Here is a 22637-nt window from a genome sequence, read left to right on the forward strand (position 1 = left end):
CAGTATAGAAGTGTGCCATGAAATGTGTTGAAAATGGTGAACTCATTTTTGAACATTTATTATAAACTAATATGTATAATGCACTTTGGTCCAGTTTACAGTTTCTAAATAAAATTTTGAAACTTTTCTTTGTTCTATTCGACTTATCTTGTACACTACTTAGTTCAGAATTAAATTCCCTACAAGTTTTGATTAAAAGTTTTATGTGTTTATTACCCATTTAACAAAGTTTTTGTATGTCAAACATAAAAGACACAAGTTTTTTTATCCCAATTTATTGGTTTTCACCCCAGCTTTCTCAAAACCTACTGCAGGTATGGTTCTGGGACCTATTTTAATTGATTTTTCAGGTCAAAAATCATAATAATTAACTAATCCTGCCTTTTAATTACCGTCCCAAAAATTTCAGTACAATCTCATTTCACTGGGGTAGCTGAAATTCAAGCGACTAGCTGTAACTCCCAAATGTAGCATTTCAAGACATATGTTTGTATGAACCTTTTCCATTATTTTCATGAGTAGAATAGGTTATGAAAGTCCCAGAGAACCTCATGATATACCTTGTATATATACAGTAGCGTGTAAATTAATCCAAACAGAGATGTTGTTTAATAAAAAGTAACTTTATTTAGAAAGAAATCATACCTGTACAATTTGTGAATATCTAGTAATTAATATATCCTGCTTTATCCTTAATAACTTTACATACACAATTCAGCATCAATTCTACAATGTACTATTTCTTTTGATTTCTTCATCATGAAACCATACTGATATTATTTTAATGAGGTCAATTTTTGTGATTCCTAAAAATGTATCATTTGGGAGTGTCATGGAAGGTGTTGAACAAAGGCTTTTAAATGTGAAACAATCCCAAAATATTTTTTTCTGGGGATATCTAACGATTGTTCATTTTTAGGTGGTAATGTATTTTCATTTGATGCTTTTCTGATGTGCTGAACCCTTTGCCCCAGAACATAAAAATGTCAGAAAACAAACATTTTTCTAGTCTTCTTTGGTCCAGTTAGCTTTGGCTCACTAAAGCCTTTTTTGGAAATTTCTGGTGTTAAAAGCTGCTTTTTAACTGGCCGATGAGCTTTCCATCCAGCTGAAAGAAGTTGGCATCTAACAGTTGTCACGGGTAAATTTGTTCCACTGGCTGCTAACCCTCCATTTAAGTCTATAGCAGATAATCTTGGATTAAAATTTACTTTTTCTTACTAATAATCAATCCTGTGTTGGTGCAGTTATTCTTGGCCACATTTGCCTTTCTTTTGAGGTGAAAAGGAGCCAGTTTCTTTAAATTGTTTTAAAATAGCATTCATTGTCCCTAGTCTAATATCACACTCAGAAGCTATCTGTTATGTCATACTTGTATGCTTCAAAAGAGAAACAATTTTTGAACACTTTCTTGGAGTTATGTCCATTATTATACATTCAAGATACACAGAACAAAAACCACGTAGATGTGATTTATAATAAAAAATAAAATAAACCTTCACAAAATATTATTTATAACATGAAAACTGCTAAATAGCCAAAGAACAATAACCTTGTACAACACAGACAACTTAAAGAATGGGTGTACTCAGTACTGTAGCCACGACATAGAGACAAACAAAAAATTCCCTGTGTTCAGATTAGTTTGTGCTTTCTACTGTATTAAAATATATATATATATATATATATATATATATATATATATATATCTTTTGATAAGTATATATCAAAAGAGGAAGAACATACATTTCTGAAAGTTACCACTAGAAAAAGCTAGAGCCTCCAAAAATATAATATAATATATAAAAGTTCTTTCAATTTCTTTTTACGTAGGCAAATTGGCCATATTACTCTTAGAATAAAAATAAAGAGATAAAAAACATTTATCATAATAAAAACATTTATTAAAGTAAAATATTTTTTTTTTAATTGTGCAAATTCAATGTAAACATACCATATCTAAACATATCAATCTAAACATACCATATTTAGTTCTACTTACATTTTTTTCAAATATAATTAAATTATATTTTCCAGTATATACAGCCAAACCTCTATATAATGAACCTCAATATTATAATAACTTCAATTTTACAAATTTTTTTACTGCATCGTGACATTTTAATAAAACTACGTATAAATTTACTTCTATTTAACGTTTTCATATCTTCATATAATCAAATGGTGACAATACAGTATGTATTGTATAACATTCAGTAATTTTTACAAAATGTTTTTTTTTTAAATAATGACATTAAATTTAGTATTTTGGACATCTCTGAGAGTTTAAGGTAGTTATTCTTTTGATTTTGTATCTAAATTGTTTTATCTGTATACAAATACAATGTATTCTTGGCAACAGTCACGAATGAAAAGACTGGTTATTTTAATTGAATTGGTAAAGTGAAAATTCCCAAGATTCTCTTATAACCCATTAATAAAAAAATTCTAACAAAAGATTTAAACACGTGTTCTGCAGTTACTGTCTGCCTACACATTAAACTAGCAGACTTTCCTGAAATCCATTAACTAATGTAGGACACTAAAATTACTGTGGAAACTTTTTTTATTCATTTATATAAATGAGATATTTATCTATAGTATGCAGAAATAACAAATAGAATTCTTAGATAACATTTAACACATACTCACTCTACTGTTCAGTGAATATACACAGTTCAGCAATAATTTTTCCTGGGATTAATTTAGTTGGTTTATGTCTTTGGATTATGTTACTTGCATTATACAGTATTGTACTGTACTATTTCTTTAGTGTGTTGCACACAATGTCAAAATGGAAGTGCCTTAGTGTTTCAGAAAAAATTAGCGTTATACACAAAGTCAATGAAGGTGTTAAAGAAAAAGATATTGCGCAAAAATATGGAATCCCACTAAGTTCATTGTCAACAATTTAAATAAATCGGGAAGTGATACTACAAGAACTAGATTTGTGTAGAGAAAATCTAGTAAGAAAAAAATTAAAAGGTAGCAAGTATGATATCGACGAAGCCATTTTAAAATGGATGACAGTGATGCATGAAAATAAGCTTCCATTAACCAGGACATTAATTAAAGAAAAAGCCCTGGAATTTTGAGCCACATTAGAACACAAAGATTCCCAGGCCAGCAATGGATGGTTAGAGAAGTTTAAAAAAGACATTGTTATTGTTATTCATAAAATAATTTCTGGAGAAAGAGCAAGTGCCAGCGTAAGTGACTGTGAAACTTGGAAGCAGACTGTGTTGAAATCGATTTTAGAAGAATATCCACGAAAAGACATTTCCAACGCAGACGAGACGGGTCTATTTTTCAAATGTTTACCCAACAAAACATTAACTTTTAAAAATGGTCCGTGCTTTGGTGGTGAACAAAGTAAACTGAGAATTACAGTGTTAGTGGCTGCAAACATGCTAAGGACTGAATGACTTAAAATGTTGGTAGTTGGCAAAAGTAAAACTCCATATTGTTTTTGAGGAGTTAAATCTCTAGAGGTAGACTACACATTTAACAAAAATGAGTGGATGACTACAGACATTTTACAGATTGGGTAAAAAAGCTGGACAAACACAGTACCAGACAAAAACTAGTCTAGTCTATCTATCAAAAACTAGTCTATCAGTTTCTAGTCTCAACTAGAAACTTTTTTTTTTACCACTATTTTGCTATTACAATTTTCTACACTAGCATTAAAAAATATTTTTTTTACGTTTTATTATAAAAGTTGTAAAAACTATACATAAATATATATGTTAAAATCCTCTTTTCAAGTTTTTTTTTTCATTTGATACTTCACTACATTAGTATCAAACAATTTTGGTTTTAATTTTTTTGAGGGAAAAAATGTACGTTATTTTGGAAAAAAGGCATCTACTACCCGTCCATTTTGACACTACATTATCATATACTCAATGATACAATAAAGATGATTGTTTGATATTTATTTCATGAAAAACCGTCTTACCATTCTGTGAAAAATGAAATAATTTTTAAAAAAGGCCTTAAGTAAAAAAAAAAAAAAAGGATTAAATCTTCTTTCTTTTAACCTTAGGAACATAATCACCGAACTCAGCCTGCAGTGCTAGGCCAGCAAATGTTTTCATTTCTTCAAGAGAACATCGTATTTGATGCTCAAGTAGTGCGCGACGAAGTTGAAAATAAAGTACATGTTTCATAGACCACAACCTGAAAACAGATATCAAGGAATTTAATTGAAAACATTAACCATTTAATACATAATAGAAAACTAGAAGAATATATGATTTTAAAAAAACTTACTACTACTACTACTACTAGAAATTCCTCAGTATCTGTTAAAATTATGGATCCCAAATCACTGACTCACATGTTATGTAATTACAACTATCTTCTGTTAATAATCTTTTAACAAATTAGTAAAAAAAATTACTTAAATCTCTATTTTAATAAATCTTTTTTTACACTTAATATCAACTACTAGCTCAAAGACATATGACACTGACAAAATAAGCAAAGAAGCCCATTTATAGATCTCATATCTTCTTATATGTAGGTAACTAATACATTAAAAAATTCTACAATATTACATTGCATATTCTGTATTTTACTTTTATAGTTATTTTATTGCCAAAATTTTTACCATCTTTAGTGGACATTGTTTTTAATTAATTATTATGTGTTACGATCATTTTTATATGTTCTAATATAATGTTTATTAATGGTGTTTCAATATCTAAAAAAAATATCTGACTAAGTGTACTGTACATGAAAATATGTAAATATTTGAGTTGAGTGTTATTTTCTGCTCTTTCTAGCATTGTTGTTCTAACATTCGTAGTTGATGCATTTTCAAGTATCTTCATTCTCAAAACTTCTTTTAACACTCCTAAGAGTGCTAAAAGTAGGAAGGGATGAAATTAACACTCAACTATGATAATCCAAGTGGAAATAAAACATAGTGAATAATTGTAAATATTTATAATAGAACCAATATAATCTACTAGGAATTATCAAGAACACATTGATGTTGGATATGAGAATAAAAGAATAAGTATTTCAAAAATAATATTTTATGTAGATAATATTTTTCTTCATTTATAAAGCAAAACTATGCAAAAAAAAAGAATTTGTAATGTAGAATTTGGTGTGATAAAAATAATTCAAAAAGAAAATAACTGTAGTACAACTACAAAAAATTAGAAGAAACAGGTTATGAGATACTTTGCATTAGATTATATTTTCCATAGAGATATTTTCATTTAGTTTTTAAAAAGTTTCTGAGCACTTAAACTGAGTGAGGAGAATAAGAGCGCAGTTTATTATTTCTTAACGAGCCAAATTTTCTGATTTTATTTCATACTTCACCTGGCGGTGGATCAAGAAAAGGTAGAACGTAAACAGCAAAAGGGTGCCTTTGTTTCATTTTTTCTTCAAAAACTGAAGAAAAATATCTATAATGAAATTTAATTGCAGAGTAAACAGAAAAGTAATTAGAAAATAAAATAAAACCATCCCAAATTTTTTTAACATAAATACGAAACAAGTTAATAAGCTTTAAACTCGTCAATGAAAATACAGCAAAACTAACCCAGGAAGAGTAACATTTCAGTCAACAAAAAAACAGTACAATATGGTGGTAGCAGATAGGTGATTGCTCACAAAAGGTTTACTTTGTTAGCCATGGGAGTTCAACATATGCTAGAAAAAATTATACTACATATGTTAATTTACCAGTATAAAATTTGAGTGTCAGTTTGATTTATGAATGTTTGGGAAGACATAAAGTGTATATAAACAGAGTATTTTCTATATTACAGTAAATTAAATAAATTGACACAATTTAAACAGCATGACTATTTTTAAGATGAACCAAACCAAACAGAAAAACTTATGATACTAGGAAAGTGATAATTTTATTTGATTTTCACCATCAAATCTGGAAGACTACAAAATCACTGTGCTAAATATATCTTAACAAAAGCAAAACAATTAATTTCTAATATTAAAAAAAATACCTGATGCCTCTAAGGCTAGGAAGATAAAAGAGAACTCGAAGGTAAAGAGTGAAAGAATAGTAAGGCTGCCTGCGAGTCTCACAACTCCAACCTGTTGGAGCAACTTTGCTCAGTCTTGTTTCTGGAGCAAGAAATACAAAATCTCCAGATATCATTACTGCCAAACCAAGCAAAAAGTTTTCTTCAATACATTCACTTTCAACTATTACCTGTAATAAAAATAAAACATTGTTAAATTAAAGGTTTTACAGTGAAAAACTTGTGTTTGATCATAGCACAAAAATTTCTTTAAGTATTTAATTTAATGGTGATGGCTGATCATTGTAAGCTTACTATCATCACTCAATTTTTATATAAACATGTATATATGAGGAGTATTTTTTTAAGTAAGGGCTGTTTTCATTTGCTGCCATTAGGTGCGGTGGAAATTGATGGCACTAGTGTAGCATGTTCATTTACATCACTTATCATTTGTTTGCAATAGTAGGATAACGTTATTCACATTAGTTGCTTTGTATATAGCCTGACTGAAATGAGTGCTATAATAAATAATCCTGGTAGTTGTGAAGTGCGATTAGTAATTTGTTATCTATTGGTGAAAAACAAATCTGCTGCTGATATTCACAGAGAAATTGTTGATGTTTACGAACCCAGCATTATATGCGAAGATTAAGTTCCCTAATGGTGTTATTTGTTTCGTGGACGAAGAATGAATGTTCATGACGAAGAACGTAGTGGTTGCCCAATTGTCATCTGACTGACTGAAAATGTGAATGAAAAAATCTGTGAAAACAGAAGGCTTGCTGTTTCTCAAGTATCGATTGAATTTCCTTTTGTTTCATGATCAGTAATTTATGACATTTTAACTGAAAAGCTGGGTTACAATAAGTTGTGTTCCAGGTGGTTACCAAAAATGTTGACAGCAACAACCAAAGAAAAATGTCTTGCTGCTGCTCTAACATTTTTGAGACGTTATGAAAATGAAGGTTGATGATTTATGGGCACAAGTGATTGGCAATGAAATGTGGATATCTTATTCAAATGTTGAGACAAAGCAGCAATCAATGCAATGGCAGCATTCATCATCCTGAAGCACAAAAAATTTAAATGAGAAAGTTCAATGAAAAAGCTTATGGCTTTGGTTTTTTGGGATGCTGAAGGGATATTGCTGATTGAATTTTGAACATGGAAGAACTGTTAAGGCCGTTACTTACTGTAAAATGCTTACAAAACAAGTAATTATTACCTTCTTTCCATTTAAAATAATGGTTTGCATCACATAAGTTTGAAGATGATGAGGAATTGCAAAACGGAGTAATTAAGTAGTTTAAATCACAGGTAGGAGAATCCTTTGGTAATGGAATAATGAAGCTGATAAGCCAATAAAAATGTATTGTAGTGAATGGTGGGTATGTAGAAAAATGGTATATATATATATATATATATATATATATAAGTTTATTTTGTTATAATACATTTTTTCTATTTCATTTATTTCAATTTTTATGTAAAAATGGCCCTTAGAAAACATGCCTCGTATAAACATAACAACTATAAACTACTGATTATCCACGAGCATTTTATTCGCAATGCCTTTTGGAAAAAATAAAGTTTTAAAAACTTATAAAGAATCTAAAAATTAAATTTGAAGTTTTTTCTCGTTGTGCAATAGGTTTTACTCCTTCATTCATTAGCTACTTGAATGTGTGCTTGTTTTGAATATGATAATGCTGTGCTATAGTTCATTGTTGATATGATAGGACGATAGTTTATTGTGCAATATTATTATGCTACGCATGCAAACTACAAAGTTCAATTAAAGGAAAGTGTTTTTAATCAATACAACAACAAAAAATTGCGTCTAATTAAAAAAAGCATTACAAAAATCAATTTCATCTTACTAAAAAAAAAAAAATATCTGAAAGAGTAAAATGAACAGTTTATTTATTTTTTTTTTTAATGTCCATTTATTTTTTTTCTTGTCAGCTACTGTAGTTTTAATAAATTTTTAATGCATTATGTAATACGTACACTATTGCATATACAATTTATTTCTATACAGTATTGGTGATTGTGAAAATTTATTAATAATTATGTTGAATAAACTTCTGGATATTACTTTTACCAGGTACATAATTGCGTAGTATAGTGTATTGTACTTTATCATTTACCATTATACCTAAATATAATAGTGCACATGTAAATACTGTACTGCAGTTTCATTTTAACATATTTTACTTTATTTAATATTATTTTTGGATCAACCGTGATCCTCTTCCCAGTTATTATTATGGATGAGCAGATTATATATTTATTATATTAATAAGCAAATATAGGCACAATATATAAATATAAAAATATATATGTTAACCTGCTTCTTGGAGTCATGAACCTGGCTAATTAGTTAGTTAATTAGAACAGAATTAACTAATTAGTTAGTTAATTAGAACAGTTAGTTAAAACATGGTGAATATTTAGTAATTCAACAACGTGCTTACTGGGAGATCAATCACTAGTTAGTAATATGCACAAATTAATAAAAATTAAGTGACCACTACCTCTCATCAGATGACGATACTTCTATAGTATTGCCTATGCTTTTCTTATCGGTTGATAATTACACATATTTTAATTTTACATATTTAAGAACTTACACATTAATTAATTTTTTATTAAACTTATACTGACATATTTAAATACATTCCACATTCACCTACTGAATAGAGGCAGTATGTATAACATTTCAGTTCACAAAAAAAAGAAGAAATATATTAAATTTTTGGTCTCTGCCTTTTTATAAAACATGTCAGGGGCAAATAGCTAAAGAAATCTTTGCAGTTTTGTCAGTGTACAGAAAATTTGTAAAACAGACAGTTTGTTAAATCTATTAAATTGGATAGAAGTGATTTATCTACAAAAAAAAGTATTAGACTTCTATGTTATAGTCTTAAGCATCTAAAATATCACAGACTCAGGGAGATCAACAAGATGGTATTTTTTGAGAATATTGATGTTAATTTATATAACAAATGCCAGTAGTACGCAGAATAGAGGTGACACATATAGAGGTAATATTATCATAATTTCAGCTGCATTGATTAGATAATATGAGAATATATATTTGTTTCCATGAAGAAAATGATGGAACACGATCTCTCTCTTCACATTCTCTAGTTAAGCCTGGTCTTGGCTATTTTATATTAGCTATTAAAACTTTTATTTTGGGGAGTGAATTGTATCTTATATCAGTCTGTCTGTATCCTTTCAAGTGTCTTCTAATAGACACTGCATCCACAATACAGTACCAAAAAAGGATAGTACATGTAGACCTACTTTTAGATAAACTACGATAAATCCAGTACAGTACCTTTTTCATTAATATATTGGATTTAGTACAAAGTAATTAAGTTCATTTACTTTCACAAGTAATTAAGTAATTCTGTTTACTTGTGTTACGTTTTATAAAATAATGTAAATCTACAACTTTGTTTACAGATGTCAAAATATTTTCTTAACTATCTTAAAAACATCTAATTTGTAAAAAAAATCCTTTATTCTAACTGCTTCTACAACTAATTCTTAAATAATACTCAATCTAATTGTTTTATCTATTTTTTTTCTTTTTCTACACCAATTCCATCATGCAAGCACGTAATAAGTAAACGTTAATTGTAAGTAATCTTACAATTGAGTTTACACTGTATGATACTTCATCAATAAGACTATAACATAGTTATAAATCTAATATATTTTTTTTTGTAGATAAATCACTTGTATCCAGTTTAATAGATTGTAACAAACTGTCTGTTTTACAAATTTTCTATACACTGACAAAACTGCAAGATTTATTTTAGCAGAGCTTTGTATTATTTGCAGGTCTTACAAAAACTATAGATACCATCATTCTCTTCTATAAATATATATTTTATTCAAATTAAACTTTCTGTAGTACATATCTCCTGTCTGTAAATTTTAGCTAATCATATAACATAATACTTTTTCTGCCACTCCACCAAGTACAAAATTAAAGGACATTCTTACCTTTACGTTTTTTTTTATCATAATAGCACTATTAGGCGTAAGCCCATCTTCAGTAATGTTTTCTTTAATTTTCTTTCTTTTTTTTTACATTTACATATTAAAATAAATTTCTCTATACATTAATAATAATAATTATTATTATTTAATTGTTTTATAGATTTTAATGTGTAAATGTAAAAAAATTAGAAAAAATTTAAAGAAAACATTACTGAAGATTATACTTATTACTGAAAATGCTATAATGAGCAAAAAAAAAAAATAAGGTAAGAATGATCTTTAATTCTGTACTTTGTGGAGTGGCTGAAAAAATATTGTATTATATTAGCTAATATATATATTAAATGTATTTTTACAATATTTTAAATGGAAATTTAAAACGTTTTAAATTAATGTAACTAATAATTGATAACCATAAAAGACAAAAAGAAAACTATTTTTTCATCTCTCTTTTTATATTAAAATATTGAGAGGCCTTGTATAACTATAAGTTCTTAGTGTATTTTTGGCTTTCATACTAGCAGTCACATACTGCTAGTATGTTATGTTGTTATTCTTTGTCCACTAATTAACAAAATTAATTGCACTTTTGTACACTTGGAATTTGCCACATCAGTTACTGAATGTTTTGTTGGCAAAGATTATGTTCATGTTGATATTAAAGAATTTTGAGAAAGCTATTCTACAATTACTGTGATACTACATTAGTTATAAGTGACTTATAATTTATTAGTAATCAGATTAAAAAAGAATTACTTAAGTAGTTTTAAGAGGAAAAATCTGAACAGATATTTCTAATGATAGAACTAACCTCAAATATATTTCCAGCTGTAGTAGATACAGGGTCACAAGTTACCTCAAGTTTTTGTCCATTCAGCAGAATAACTACTAGTTTACGTCTTAAGAGTGGCTGCAACAGAAATATGAAACAATAAATCATACTTAAACCACCAGCTACTGGTGTGAGAATTGAATATGTTTATTACAAGAAAATATGACACAGAAATTATGAAAAAAAACTCAAATTAATAAGCAAATATTAAAAGTACACAAACAAATAATATTAACAATTAATGAAATCAACCTTACCAGCACACTGATATGAACTCAAGATCTTTCGGCTTACTTGAAAGCCATCATCAGGATATAAAATTATTGCGTTAAAGTCAAAAATTTTAAAAATCACATATAAAATGTAAAACAGTCATGACTGTCTGGTCCGACCAGTATACTGAAGGAATATACATTGTACTCTGGTGTATTAAAATGAAATCAAACGTAACCATGTTAACAAAGTGATAATTATCAGATTAAACTATTACTTCTTTGTATTTATATTTAGTATGTTTATGTATAGTTTTTAAACAATTTTTGTTGATTAATTAAATTTTTATTATTACAGTATATATGATGATATTTTTCCAAATTATAAGTAGTATAATATTTATAAGAAATATCTAAGATTTTCATGAAATTGTTGATTGTATGTATTACCATATTCTATTATATGTTCGGCAAAGTTGGAGTTTTCTGGTTTATTATTTTTAATGGTATTTATGTGCTCTTTTGCATGTGGGGAAAATTTTCAATTTGTCATATCCATGTATATCATGTCACAATCCTCACAAACAAGACTGTATACTACCTGTTTATCAAAATTGGAAAAAAATCATATATACTGTAATAATAAAATCTTAATTAATGAACAAAAATTTTTAAAAACGACATATTATTTAAAAACATACTAAATATACGAGGTGTGATCAAAAAATACGGTGAATAATTTTTTATTAAAAAAAGTAATAAGGTTACATAGAATTCGATTTAATCTCCTTCAAAGTACTGTCCTTGGCTAGCAATGCACTTATCCCAACGTTAACTCCATAACTGGAGGCATTTCTGGAAGGCGTCTTTCGGAAGGGCTTTCAGCTGCTCGGTCGTGGCCCTCTCAATGTCAGCAGTGGTGTCAAAACGTTTTCCTTTAAGCACAGTTTTAATTTTTGGGAAGAGCCAAAAGTCGCATGGTGCTAAATCCAGTGAGTATGGCGGATGTGGACAAACAGGAACACTTTTTCAGCCAAAAACTCGCGAATGAGAAGCGAGGTGTGACACGGCGCATTGTCGTGGTGAAGAAGGAAGCCATTGGTGCATTTTTCTGGTAGCTTTCTTCATACGTCGTTTCGCAAATGTTGCAGTAACCCTTATAAAATTCAGAGTTTACAGTTGTTCCCCTTGGAACGAACTCTGATCGCACTATGCCCTCACTATCGAAAAAAACAACAAGCATGATCTTGATGTCGGATTAAGGCGAGGAGATGAACTGATTTTCAATTGGGAACTCTGCATTTTGGTCTAAGGGTCATAGCCATAGACCCAACTTTCATCTCCAGTTACAATTTCGGCCATGACGTCCGGATCTGCATGAAGACGACCCTTCAACTCCGTGCAAATTGACACACGATTTTCCTTCTGTTCATCACTCAAAAGTCTGGGAACAAATTTTGCACTCACTCGTCTCATTTGCAATTCATTAGTTAAAATGCTTTGAACGGATCCGTACGAGATGTTAAGGTCTTCCGACAGCTCTCGAATAGTCATTTGCCTGTTTGAACGAACCATTGTTTTCACTTTTTGCACATTTTCATCTGTTTTTGAGGTTACTGGACGTCCCGCATGCTGCTCGTCTTCAACAGACTCATTTCCGTTTTTAAATCGGTCATACCACTTGTACACAGTCTTCAAAGTTACCACATTATCCCCGTACACCGATTCTAACATTTCGTGAGCTTCTTTGGCACTTTTTTGCAACTTAAAACAAAACTTAATGTTAATGCGTTGTTCAAAATCCATGTTGCGCGACAGACACGATAAACTCAACCTCACTCTAGCGGCTCTGGCAGCTGACTGGCAAGCTCGAACGTGTTACAACTTGTCCCTGCCTGTCTCAGTTGATCACGCTATTGGACAAATTACAGCATATGGATGTAGCGTCGGCAGTTGCCGCTATAAAAATTCATTCACTGTATTTTTTGATCACACCTCGTAAATATAAAGAAGTAATAACTTAATCTAATAATTATCTCTTTGATAACATGGTTCTACTTAATTTCATTTTAACCCACCAGAGTATATGTATATTATTTCAGTATACTGGTTGGATCAGGCAGTCATGACTATTTTACATTTTAACTGTGATTTTTTACTTTTCAAAAGCTGAAAAATCCTGAGTAATAATTGTTAATATTATTTATTTAACATATCAGCAGTACCATGTTCGAGAAATTAATAGGGATAATTATTTTTTCCAAATAAAAGTGTAATTACTGTTGACAAAGTCAATTATTATAATTGGGGTATCAATACCGCATACTTAAAATTGTTTAATATTACCTGTAAAAAACTTATCTTTAGAAACTGCTTTCAGTGTTTAATATATTTCTTACAATGCTATAATTTACAGCTGCATTAAATAAATAAAAATATTCACCTCTGTTTTTATGAAAAAATTATAATTTTATATTCTTTCATTCTTTCTTTTACTCCAAGAAATCTGAATTTTCTTAATCCTAAACTTTTATATGTTTTCTTCTAACAATTTAATGAGTACTGTATGAAAGAATTTAAATCATTTTGGTATATCATTCAACTTAATAACTACAATACATATTTATGAACTGTATAACATTATACAACTTATGAACTACAGCATGACAGGGATCTAGTAAAGTACCTTCAAAATATTCAAAATTGATGATGGAATGCCAAATTTTGGTAATTCCCAAGTAAGGCAAAACTTTTTAAAACACTGTTCATGAATATTATTTCATTTATAAACTTTGAAAGTCATGGTTTCAAAAGGGTACCTTCCATGTTTAAAATTTCTAAACCACTATAAGAATAATGTTGTTATAAAGAAGTAATGACACTGAATACGAGAATAAAAATTCTGAATAGTGAATAGCTGTTCTTTAAATTTCATTTCAGCCATTGAAAGTATTGGCATTAATGGCAGAATTTTTACAATCAAGTAGCAAATAAATAAAAAATAACTAAGTTTTAATGAAACATTATACAAAAAACTGCATTTTTATCTCTATGAAACAAATTTTATTTATATTTTTTTTATCCTATAGAACAAACCTTTAGATACATTTACCTAAAAGTTTGTTCTAACCAAAACAAGAAACAAAATTAAGTACATTAAAAGTGATATTTACTGACATAAATGCTAATAATAAGGAAGAGCTGAATCTCAAAAAATAAACAATTACCTAAAAATAACTTCTCAATGACCATAATAACTTATAAAGTCATAATAAAAGGAGAGTGGGGTTATTGCAGATATAAAAGATGATCTTTCAAAGAAAATCCAGTGAAAGAGAGTTGAGGGAATGCGATTGCAATGGTATGAAAATGTTGAAAGAATTAGTGAGGAAAGGTTACCAAAGCATGAAGGATGAACAAGCGAAGAACAGAAGACTCAAAGAAGGTTCATGTGTAAGATAGAAACAGTAAGTTATGGAATGTTATTAGAAAAGAGGAAAAAATCTGGCAACATGTCAAGGTGGAGAAATGTTGTTTATTCACTTATTTTTAACATCTCAAGCATACTATTCACATGTATTTTAATGAGAGATGATATTGATAAAATGATGTAACCATGATCATAAAACATGGTGAGTCTCTGACGGCTAGTACTAGACTGAACAAAAGAGAATTAGATTACAATATTCATATAACATATCAGCTGTTACAGAGCCAACTGAATACAGACAAATCAAATTAATTTATAATGAGTAAGAAGAACTAGATGGTTATAATTTTATTTTATGTTTACAACATAAAAGGAGGAAAGGAAGCATGAATCTTAACATAACTGCCTGACAAAAACCTTTCTTTTTTTGTTTTACATTGTAAATGAAACTATTACAAACAATAGAATGAATAAACATTGAACTGCAGTTACAATAAATTAAATACATGTATATAAATAAAAGAATCATACAATTGTGAATGACATAATCTATAATTTGCATTTTACAGAATAGCAAACAAGTTTAATTGTGTACTTTAATAAATAAACAATAATATAATTAAATTGTTAATATCTGTAATTAGTTGAAATAGTATTTACATTCATTTGTGATAAAATATTAATAGTACTCATACAGATATACAATGAAGTAATTAGGAAACTCATAATAAATATAACTTGTAATTAGTATCTCAAATATTAATAATTATGCATATTGCTTACATAAATAACAATACAATTGAATATTGTAATCTGTAATAGTTAAATTACATTCACATTGATCTTAAAAGATAGATTAAATAATAAATAAATCTAGAGATCAATAAATTATCAATGGTGTCTTATTGCACCAATATATAAATCACTCCCTCTATGAATCATGAGACCTTGCCGATGGTGAGGGGGCATGAGTACTCAGTGATACAGAGTAGCTGGACTGAAGGTACAACCATATCGGAGAGTATCTGTTGACAGCCAGATTAAGGGACGATTCTGAAAGAGGGCAGCAGCTCTTTCAGTAGTTGTTAAGGGCGTAGGTCAAAAGGACTTACACGGCCATATCATGGCCGTTTAAGTCACAGCTTTCATTTACAGGAACCGCAACAGTAATAATTGAAGAACATAAAGGAACCGTAATAAAAAAGGGAGTCCAATAAGGATGTTCCCTATCCTCATTACTTTTTAATCTTTACACAGAACTAGCAGTTAATGGTGTTAAAGAACAATTTAGATCTGGAGTAACAGTACAAGGAAAAAGATAAAGATGCTATGATTTGCTGATGATATACTAATTCTAGCTGACAGTAAAAAAGATTAAGAAGAAACAATGAACGGCATGGATGAAGTCCTATGCAAAAACTACTGCATAAAAATAAACAACACAATGAAAGTAATGAAATTTAGTAGAAGAGGGAGGAATAAATGACCAGTTTATATCTTGAGTAGATGAAAAAGCTTGAATGCCTGATTTAGATTTGTTTGAATTTAAAAGTTGATACAAACTTACAGAATATTTTTGACACCATGAAAATTGGAACTGTTATCAGAAAAAAGCTTAAATAGGTATACCTCTATGTGATATAAATCTTTTAAATGCAGCAAAGAACAACTGTGAAGTCAGATCAGAAACTAATTCTAAACGAATAGCTTTAGCAGAAAGACATATAAAAAGCACTATATAAGATTTAATTAAGGCTTTAGACCACTGCCCGCCAAGATGAATCATAATTGGACTGCCATAGTCTAGTGTGCAAGTAGAGAAAGGTCAGGAACGAATTACTCTAGAAGATAGTAGCTGGCCAAGTTGTTGAACCTGGGTTTTTGAATTAAAACAAAAGCATGCGATACATTTATGAATGATTGAAGAAATGACGTGTTAATTGAACACTAGAATGCAAAAGACAAAAGTGTTTAGTATTAATAATTAGTTTGGTAATATTTGCATTTGGATGTAAAATAATAGGATGTTTAACATAGTAATGCAATACAGAGTGTTGTAATCTGCCTCCTACATGCAGTAAGCCTACATTACCCAAAAATGGATGAAGTGATATAAGTTGCTTTCATTAGAAATAGTTTGCTTGTTTATAAGATTATTTATTTTGTTACCGAAATGCATGTGTTGCGTTAAATGAAAAAGTTAAGAGTATGATTTAGTTCCTTTGTAGTTAAGGAAACAATGATTCTTTTTGATTGATTTAATTTAAGACTGTGTAGAACTGTAAAACAAAAACTAAATGTATATATTAAAATATGTACTGAAGAAAACTGTTCTGTGTAATCGAATACAACAGCAAATACAAATGATGTTGATATAAACATTAAAAATTAAACATTCAAAATTCACAATATAGTTATTAAAATTAATATCATTATTTTTTGGCCAATGGGATGAAGGTTGTAATAGCCAAAAAGTACCATACCACTAAAGTGACGTATCAATTAATTTACTTGTTGTACCTCTTGACAATATGTCTGCTGGATTATCGTAGGATTTGATGTAATGCCAATTATCATTTGAAGAATTTTTCTGAATCTCAGAGATTCTATTACTGACAAATACCTTCAAATTAGGTGGTTGTACATGTATCAAATGTAATGCTACAGTAGAATCTGTGTATAAATGAATTTCATCAAACTGTATGTTTAAGGTATTAATTACCTCTAATAATAAATGATTAAGTAGTAAACAACTACAAAGTTCAAGTGTAATTTGTTTTAGGGGGCTAATTTTGATTTAGAACAAAGTAAATTAGATGTAATTGTGTGATTGGCATATACAATTCATATGTAAATGGAACAGCCATAGCCCTTCATGGAAGCATCAGAAAATCCATGTATTTGAATTGAATTAATTCTACTATCAGTATTAGGTTTGACGGAACAATTTATTTTAATTGACTCAATCAAATGCAACTCATTCTATAAATTGAGCCATTGTGTTAGGTAAAATTTCATCCCAATTAATTTTAAATTGCCACAACAATTGCATAAAATGTTTATGTGAAAATACAATAGGATCAATGAGTCCTGAAGGATCAAACACACCTGCTATGATGGACAAAATATTTCTTTTAATGAGTTTTTTAGAATTATTAGAATGAGTAGTTTGGAAAAGTATTGTGTCTGTAAGACTGTTCCATAGAACTCTTAAAGTTCGTCAATGTTGTTCTTCTTTTGATGAAATGGAAGAGCTGTCCGTTCAGAAAAGGAAATGGTACAATTATTAGAAAACCAATTATGAAGTGGAAAACCATATTGTTGTAATAACTTAGAAACATCAATTTTTAATTGAATGATTCCATTTAAGTTATCTGAACCTGTTATGAGATCATCAACATAAAAATAATTTTTATTTTTATTTGCATTAGACATCGTGTGGCTAAACATGGTGCACATGTGGTCCAATATGTTATGGTCCATAATGCATAGTGTTTTATTTCTTGATCTGGAGAATCAGCCAAACAATACTTGTAAATTGGAATCACTAGGTTTAACTAATACCTGGCAATACATTTTAGCTATGTCAGATGTAACGACATTATGGAGTCTGAATCTAAGCAACATGGAAAATAGGTCTTGTTGGACTACAGGTTCGACTAATAAAGTATCATTAAGGGATATCATTAGTGGTTTTTTCTGAACCATCAAAGACAACTCAAATTTTGGTAGTTAGACGTGAAGGCTTGAATACTGAATGGTGGGGTAAACTGATTTGTTAATTAACAAATCATTGGAGTTGAGTAGTGACATATGACCTAAATCTAAATATTCCTGTATGAAAGCGGAACAGTCTTTTTTAAGGTTGGAATTGTTGCTTAGCTTTCTTTCCAAAGACAAGAATTTACTTTTAGCGTTAACGAAGAAATCATCTAGTTGAATGTTATTATGTTTGCGTGGTAATGATACAACAAATCTGCCTTGAATATTACGAGTAGTAGTGGTTTGAAAATATTTTTCACATGTGCAGGTTTCATTAACTAAAGTATCATATCAGTATTGACTTCTTCAATTTTCCAGAAATTCTTGAGTACAGTTGAAAGATTTTTATGAGTGTTATGAGCAAGAAAAGATACGACAATATTGTTGCTCTTAACATTATTAGGAAGGCAACCTCTAAGTATATATCCTAATTTAGTTTCCTGAATAATAGAATATTATTTGAAGTTACGAATGAATTTCCCAGGTAAGATAAGACTCAAATAATAAAATTGAGCTCCAATTATTATGTCAATGTTATTTGCTATGTTGAATTTTGGATCTGTTAGAAATATATTACGAGGAAGATTAAGATTAGAAATGTTAAATGTGGATGTTGGAAGGCTGTCTGATGTATCAGATAAAACAGTACATTGCACCTTGAATGAAAAGTTCTTATACTGAGAGTGTAATGTAAGTGTTATTTGGATTGAGATGAGTTATTTATGCCTGAAATTGGGAGATCATTTTTAATAAATTTAAGTCCTAATTTTCAGGCAAATTCATATGTGCAAAAATTTGCCTGGCTACCAGAATCTGGTAAGATTCTACATGAATGGTGATTATATATCATTGGTGTTTAATGGCTGTAGATAAAATTATATTTTTGTTTAACTGATTATTAAATAAACAATAAGTATTTCTTTTAGACTTACTGCCTTCCAATTTAGAATCATTAATTTTGTCCATGTGAACAAGTGTATTATGTTTTTTAGTACACATCATGTATAAATTTTTTGAGTAACACTCATTAATAGAATAGCCCTTGTTTAAACAAATAAAACAACAATTATTATGCATAAAAAAATCTCTGCGTTCATTGATGAACAAATTTAAGAATTCTTTACATTGTTGTAAGTGATGGTTTGAATTACAAAATAAACATTGTTTAGACTTATCTTCTGAATAAAAACTGACATTATTTCTTTTATATTGTTATGATTTAAAGTAAACTGTTTGTTAAAAGATTTGGTTGGATTGTTATAATGCTGTCCTTTGGTTTAATTTTCTGTTTTCACTTGCGTGTTTGAAGTGAATGGATTAATATTTTCGAGGAGTTGTCTCAAATTAAGAAATTCGATAAAATCCTTAAAAGTGGGATATCTTTGACTTAACAACTTTTCCTTCCATAATTTTGAGGTATTGTAGTCCAATTTTGATGTTAGAAATTGAACGACAATAAATTCATATGTGTTAATAGGAAGTTGCATTATTTCAAGCAAATTCAAATATGATGAAATTTCATTAATAAATTTGGATAAATTATTTACGGATTCTCTTTTTATAGAATCTAACCTTATAATTTCTGACCTTGTAAATTTTTAATGCTAACTAAGGCTTCATCTTTCAAAGAAGAATGTAAGTAGTGTAATTTTTTAATATTAGTAAATCATTTCTGTTATGAACTAAATCAATAAATATATTAAAATAGTGCTGCCAATACATTACCGTTCAACAGAGATGTATAAATAGAGGTATTGGTTGTAATTGTGATTAATTGTTACAATTAACTGATGACTTGATTAGATGATTTTTGACTATTATTTATTAAATGTTGTAATTTGGACTCTATCATACACAAATCTTCCTCGAGTAGTATTATATCATCTGATAGTATAGTACTAGCTTTGTGTGATACCTATATGCCAATTGCTTTGAATATCTGATTTAGATAGTAGCCAGCCAGATATATTAACATGTTTTTTAATGTTGAAATAATGTTTCATTTAAAGATAATTAAAAATGACATAAATTGTAATTAAAGACAAATACATATAAACATTATTTTACTGAAATTAATCTTTTTAAGATTCATATTATTCCTTTGAACTGTTAAATTATATTTAAATTCTAGTTAAATAAACCACATAGTACAGAATATTGAGATGACATATCTTACCTTAATTTTTCATGAAAGTAATTTCATGGGATCCTGCATCCACAGTCATGATTAAAATAATTCTGTTACTGGATAGTAAAAATTTAAAAATAAAAATACAAAAATAATGAAAATTGCATATTAATTTACATGAGTGCTGCTATCTGTTGCAGTTTTCATAAGATAGTCTTCCTTAAACAGTTCTGATGTTATATCACATTGAAATTTTGTTTGTATTATATAACATAATAGTATTTTCTAATACTATTAACTTTATATCATCTTTATTAATTTTTCTAAATTTGTGTTAATATCAGAAATAGAATGCTTATTGTTTATTAGATGATCTGTCATACTAAATCTAGTTTATTATTTTTGTAATTTCCATAATGTTCAAGAAAACCAGTTTTAAAGGATCTACTTGTTTTCCCTATGTAAATACCATCACAATCATTACATTTAATTTTATAAATTCCACACAAATAGTTAATTTTATTATTATTTTTGTTTTAGTAAAACCATTATTTTAGTATTTTTATTTTTAGATTTTTATTATGCAATTACAAAATTATTTTAATCATGACTGGATGCAGGATCCTGTAAAACTGCTTTCATAAAAAAAATAAGGTAAGATATGTCTTATCACAATATTCTGTACTACGCTAATGTTATCTGAAGTTTGGTTCTAGCTGGTTTAAATATTGCTCTCTCTCTTTCTCTTAATGAAATGATGGAAAGGTATTGGCTCTGGTCATACCAACACATATATACATCACTCGATTGTCAGTTAGAACTACCATGCTCTTGGCAACTGTAGTCGTTAACTAGCTACTGAGTGGAATGTATCTGTGTTGGATTTAACTCTTCCTGCTTTTGTACAAGATTTTTCATCAATAATAAGCTTATAAAATAGTACTTTTAAGTAATATTACTGCCAGAAATTACACTAATTTTTTCATACAACTGTATATTTTGTATATAGTATTTCATATACTGTAAAAACGTATATAATATTTTTCATTTTCTTTTTTTTAGAAGAAAAATGATTTTGCTTTATCACCCAGAATATTTTTCAAGAATCATTAGGTATCTGATGGTTTTAGCAATTTTTGTCATGCAATGACTAATGAGGGAAGTTTTTGGTCAGGCATAATGATTCATAGCCAAGGGCGGGAAATGATCCGCAGTGTGAGAGTGGTTATTGAAAATGAATGAAAAAGTATTTTAGAAAGGAATGAACCTTTACTTCCTTTTCAAAAAGTTAGAGAACGTATTGCTGCTGCTCTACACAATAACACTGACTAGCAAAAAATATTTTTTTAATATTTCTCTAATTGTGATACCACTTTTTGAATTGCTTTTTGCATACATTACAGATCTGTAAATACTATTTTTCTATCACCCTTAGTTTAAAATAAATTACGCTAAGGGAAAATATAGTTAAAATCTGTAAAATTTATAATTTTGCATGGCCATACCTGTGTTAGAATGATTTTGCTGATGCTTTTCTTTTATAAATAGCCTCAGGCACACCCTGAATTAATGTCCAACAGTAATCGGCTAGCATGTTAGTATTCCATTTCCCTTTATAGTGGGGCTTTCCAGCACTGAAATGTGGAAACATTCTTCGTGTAAGTGTTCATCACTTACGTCTTCGAGGTTGTCCGGGAAAAACTTCAGATTTGAGTGGAGGAAATGTAATTTCAAAGACATATTACATCCCATAGCTCTGTATGAAGTAAGAAGTTGATTAACAATATTGTGGTAATTGTTGGATTTTTGTTTACTGAGAAAACTTTTGCAAACGTCTTTAAATGAAGCCGAAGCTTCACTTTCTACATTATTTAACAGTGAGTTAAATACATAATATTTGACCAACTCTCTTATTTGAGTACCAACAAATATTCTTTCTTTAATTTTTCCATCACTTACATTCAGAAATTTCCACCTGATGTTCAAAAATCTGGACTTATCCTTCTTCATTGCTTTTACAAAATTTTTCATTAAAAAAAATTTTTCATCAAAATTCAAATTTTGTCCTAGCTTGATAAGGAGAGGGGGTAAAAATATTTTTTGGGGTTAAACTAAGGGCTCATGAATAATATTTTTCCCATTTGGAGTTAAGTTATCTCGTTTCTTCCATTTTTTGGTAACATAATATTTATCCCTACCTCGGCTGTCCCATTCACAAAAGAAAACACATGTAATTAGTATAGCC

At 28.9% G+C, this 22637-nt stretch overlaps 1 protein-coding gene across 1 annotated transcript in view; it reads right to left on the reverse strand.

The window, feature by feature from the left end:
* LOC142324614 (tyrosine-protein phosphatase non-receptor type 13-like) overlaps window positions 1–22637 on the reverse strand; it is a 77220-nt gene that overhangs the window by 43026 nt on the left and 11557 nt on the right. Inside the window, exons 3-5 of the mRNA XM_075365471.1 lie at window positions 10840–10938; window positions 5991–6199; window positions 4044–4182 (exon numbers count right to left, since the gene is read on the reverse strand). Of these exons, the coding sequence (XP_075221586.1) occupies window positions 4044–4182; window positions 5991–6199; window positions 10840–10938 (447 nt within the window). The remainder of the gene's footprint in view (window positions 1–4043; window positions 4183–5990; window positions 6200–10839; window positions 10939–22637) is intronic.

The sequence above is a fragment of the Lycorma delicatula genome, chromosome 1, assembly GCF_047948215.1.
Source record: "Lycorma delicatula isolate Av1 chromosome 1, ASM4794821v1, whole genome shotgun sequence".
Classification (NCBI taxonomy): domain Eukaryota; kingdom Metazoa; phylum Arthropoda; class Insecta; order Hemiptera; family Fulgoridae; genus Lycorma; species Lycorma delicatula.